At 35.0% G+C, this 4,697-nt stretch overlaps 1 protein-coding gene across 1 annotated transcript; it reads right to left on the minus strand.

Moving 5' to 3' along the window:
• Nucleotides 1-2,544: 2,544 nt before the first annotated feature.
• LOC111409113 (gibberellin-regulated protein 11-like) lies at nt 2,545-4,053 on the minus strand. The gene is made up of 4 exons (XM_023039053.1): nt 3,856-4,053; nt 3,711-3,761; nt 3,512-3,569; nt 2,545-3,408 (listed from the first exon to the last, which is right to left on the minus strand). Exons 1-4 carry the CDS (start codon nt 3,934-3,936, stop codon nt 3,227-3,229), a joined length of 372 nt encoding a protein of 123 aa, XP_022894821.1. The 5' UTR covers nt 3,937-4,053; the 3' UTR covers nt 2,545-3,226.
• Between the last annotated feature and the right edge of the window lie 644 nt (nt 4,054-4,697).

Genomic DNA, 4,697 nt, shown 5'->3' on the forward strand with positions numbered 1-4,697 from the left:
ACTAAACTTAGAAGTCTTCTGGCTACAGGCCCACGCTAGGCCCAAGATCCAACTTTGGGTAATTGTAAAATGGGAAAATCTACATAATTATTATAATTTCAAGATACACTTTAAAAAACATATAAAATTCTTTCAAGAATAAGATGGTCACGTATGTGACCACGTGATAAAATTTTGTAACTTGTTGATTAAATAGGTCAAAGTCATAATAATATAAAATTTATGGTAACGATCACGTGCTATTCACAAATTATATCGTAATTTGATAACCATTATTCCAAATCTCTTTAATTCGCACTCCATTTATCACACATTTAAATAATAAAATATTTTACACGTAAATTTAAGTTTTTTTCTAATTTTTAATCACACATTCTCCAAAAAATCATGATTCAAAACATTTTTTTCCACAATAATGGCTATAAAAGAGGGGCCACATAACATAACAGACACAAGTCTTAAATTATCGATTACAAATCATTGATTTTCATAATTTATTGATCACAAAATATTAGTGATGACAACGGGATAAGGTAGGGATGGCAATCAGGCTCGTCGGCTCAGGCCGCTCGTAGCTCAGCTTGAGGTTCGAAGGCACCGAGCCAAAGCTCAAGCCGAGCATCATTTTTGAGGGTTGGCTCGAGCTAGGCCGGCCCGTATTATTATTGAAAGGGGGGAGGGGGGAATCTGCTACCTGTTTGGCAGCTATTTGCAGCTAAACTGCTTAAAGCTGTCTTAACCGGCAGCAAATCTACTGTCGGTTGGCAGCTAAAACAAGTTTCCAAACAGGCAGCAATAGGTATTTAAAAAAAAAAAATTCCAGAAATTGAGCTCCCCCTGGTTGGCTAGGTAAAGTCCAAGCCGAAAGTTCGGGTCGAGCCTTTATTTTTCGACCGACCTTTTGCTCGGCCTTACTTGCCCAAAAAAAGCCCGCCTTGGAAGAGTTCGAGCCGAGCCCAAGCAAAATTTTTTGGCTCGCGAGCCGGCTCAGCTCGTTGACATCCTTAGGGTAGGGGCAACCTCCCTCATCCCGCCTCACCCCGCCCCGCCTCCGCACCATTATTCATTTAAGGCGGGGCGGGGTTTTGACCCATTTGGTACATCTTTTCTAAAGTTTTTTATAATTCATTTTATTGCCCCAATTTATTAAAGTGAGACAATTATATATTTATTAAATTTTTAAAGTTTAATTATTAAAATATATTTGATAAACTAAAATTTTTATTGTTTGTCATAATTTTTAGATAATCTGAATTGTCATTTTCTATTAAAATTTCATGAAATTTTGCATTTAAAATATTGAATTCTTCAAAAAAAAAAAAGGAGCGAGGCAGGGGCGGGACCCTTGTAACCCGTACCACCCGAGGGCGAAGTCCCTGCCCGTTCCCGACCAGAATACCCAAAAGCGGGTGGGTTTGACTATTTTCTTTTGCCATCCTTACAAATTGTTAAATTAAAATTACTCTTTCATCTTTCCTACACCACCCAAATCATCGTCGGTACCTCAAATCCATAACCCACGACCACTTTTACCTCAAATCCATAATATCTTTTTTTTTTTTTTTTGCCACCCAAACCGTTGGAAATAAATTTTATTGGCGACAGAATCACACCGCCGTCTCACTCCCTACCTTCGACAGGCCTCATTGCACAAACTGGGAGCCTAACGCCCCTAAAACCATGAGAATTGCACGATTTTTGTGTTTGCATATTGTTTTGACTGCAATTTGGTTTAGATTTGAAGCTTAGCCAGGCGGCCATTACGAGGAAATCAATGAACACAATATTTCTTTGGTAGTACTTTTCTCTCTTAATTGTGTTTCAACATATTTGGAAACGTTAGAAACTAGAACTCTCCATACAAATTTTAGTCAATTCAAACAAGTGCTAAACTATGACCTTTAAAATGTTACAATCTAACCTCTATGTTCAGTAAGATGGACAAATAATCTCTAAACTATCTAGGGCCAAATTGAGATGATTTATTGAGGACTGAAAGAGATAATATTACAAACAAAGATTTAGTTTATTAAAGCATTTTCAAGAGATTCTTGAAACATAAAATTCTCATTATTTTAAAAAGTCAACCCTTAAAATTTTTCTCCAAGAGCCTTTTTAAATTAACATTTTAAAACATTTTCAAGAGATACTCTATTTTTAAAGAGCACATTCCATCATTCGAAAAAAAATTATGAATTTAGACAGTTGAAATTTTGAAGTACTCCAACAAGTTAATTTTACTAATCACAAAAAATATTTATTATTATTTTTTAATTTTTATTTTAACTAGTTTTTTTCTATATTATTTTATTATTTTTATATTTTAAAAATTGAAATACTTTAAATACATTTAATTATAGAGAGTGAGTTTGGCTCTCCAAAACTCACTCTCTATTTTGTCACAATGGTGGAGCCAAGTGAGGGCAAGTGGGTAAGATCTCACTGAAATTTGAGAAAAAAAAATTTATATGCCTTTTCAAGTTATTTTTATTTTAAATACTATTTATATTTATGAAAAGTTTTCCGAAGTTAAATTAAGCTCCATTGAATTCGAATCCTAGCTTCGTTATTGCTTTGCAAGTGCAAATTTAGAAAACAAAGACTTAATCAACTAAGTCAATTACAAGTGTAACTAATTAATAAAATTTTGCCCCCGAGACATAGTCCAGTGGTGCAATTGACAGAAGTGAGATTATCTCACATCTTGCTGACAGCCGCAGTGTAGGGGTTCGATTCCTGAGATATGGAATTGAACTCCTTGTAGACTCAGTGTACATGCAACTCTTGTTCTCTGGCCTACTGTGACACATCCCGTGATTTACCTCCCTCACAAGACTCTAAGGATGGAATGGTAGGAGCCCTCAAGATGGGGTTCAACCTTTTTTTTTTTAATTAATAAATATCATAAACTAATCACACAATAATAACAAAAGACTCCCGTACACTGGCTACAAAAGGCTTACAACTTGTATTCATCAGCTTGCTAAACAGACTTTTGACTGCATCCAATTATTACCTTATGTAATCGTTCATCAGATCTTGACAAGTCAAAATCCCACAAGGATTATTTGCACACTGTAATCCTGTTCTTTTCACTTACTAAATGATTAGAATTATTCATGCAGAACTAATCCGCAAAGATATATGAATAATATATGTATCACACACACTTGTAGAATGTTTAATCTGCTTAATATTATAAGTGCTTTTAAGCAGGGCAAAGATTTCAAGGACACTTGGGCTTATTTCCGTGTGTTCGTAGCTTAGCATAACAGGGACACACATTTTTGTTGCCATAAGTTCCTGGCGGCACGCAATGGCATCTCAAGCAACAAGTTTTGCATGCGCGATGGCACAAATTCTTTCTTGATGACTTGCTGCATCTTCTTGTGCATTCATGACTGCAATCTGTTTTTTTGCACAAATTAATCAGAACTTTGTGATTTGTATTAAATATTGTATGTGAATTTTGGGAAAGAGGGAACGCCAAATTATATGTAATGTTACTAACTGATTTTTGGTTTTGGGATTTTCTTGAGAAGGCCTCCTAAAATTCCTGCTTCATCCACCTGAATAAAAGGTTGAATTCCAAGAATTGACATTACTTTGCTTCAGAGAAGTACAACATGTTACGGATTAATCACTATATATCTGTATGAACATATGATCAGACTACACAGGGTCCAACACGAGAAGGGGAAGTAATTTACCTGAGTAAGAGAATCTGCAGCATCACTCAAGGTCAATGCCTCTTCAAAACTCTAACATAGAATTTCATAGAAAATATAAAGTTAAGCCAAGTCATTACTATATATACATTAGCCCTGGTTTTGCAGAATTTCAACTAAAATATACCTGTAGAAGGAGGATGGCAATGAGGAAAAATGACAAGAATTTCATCTTTGGAAAATTCAGCTGAAAGTTCTGTAACTGCATGCAAACTCTTGATTGCTGGTGCTGTCTATTTATAGACAATCAGATGACCTTCCTTTGTATTTTTTTAAGGTTCACATGCACTGATTTTTATGAAAATCACAAGCTTTGAGAGGTAAAGGTAAAAATTGAGCAAGTTGAAAGAGTACAAACTCTTTAATTACTAGGAACTTTCCGAAACTTTAGCTAGGCCAGGCCAGCTTTGGCTGTCCATGATGAGAAAACAGCTGGTGGATTCCTTTAGAGAAAGGAAGAAATGGATGGTCCTAGTGATAAGGAATGGTGTTTTAAAACCCCATACTTGTTTGTCAATGTACGAGCATATGGGAAAGCGAAGACAGTGACTCGGAACCAATATGGGCGTGTAAAAGTTTAAGTTATTAGATTGAGAACAGCTGTATTCATTTTTCCTCGGATATATTATATATAGTTGGGGTAGACTGAGTTACCAGACCAAAATGGCCGATTCAATCTCGTTCTTTTTTTGGGAGAATATTTAATTGATGGATTTTTTACTTTTGATTTATAAGATACTTATTGATTCTCGTTCTATTCGAATCGGAATGAGCATACTCTGCCCACCACTATATATATTCTAGAATGGTAGGGAATTTGAGGTAAATGGCACTAAAACAGACAATTTTTACCACCTTTATTTGAATATAATTTTGTAGCGTTGATACCTGAAAGAAAAATATTTATATTTTCTTAATATGAAATTCAACAAAGTTGAGAAGGGATGTTAAGGGATAAAATTCTACATC

Source organism: Olea europaea, chromosome 14 (genome assembly GCF_002742605.1).
Source record: "Olea europaea var. sylvestris chromosome 14, O_europaea_v1, whole genome shotgun sequence".
Taxonomy (NCBI): domain Eukaryota; kingdom Viridiplantae; phylum Streptophyta; class Magnoliopsida; order Lamiales; family Oleaceae; genus Olea; species Olea europaea.

Coding starts and splice junctions, on each gene's coding strand:
- LOC111409113 (XM_023039053.1), bottom strand. CDS start 3,936: ATGCAGTTACAGAACTTTCAGCTGAATTTTCCAAAGATGAAATTCTTG. Junction 3,762..3,855: donor TTGCCATCCTCCTTCTACAG/GTATATTTTAGT, acceptor ATTCTATGTTAG/AGTTTTGAAGAGGCATTGAC. Junction 3,570..3,710: donor CTGCAGATTCTCTTACTCAG/GTAAATTACTTC, acceptor CCTTTTATTCAG/GTGGATGAAGCAGGAATTTT.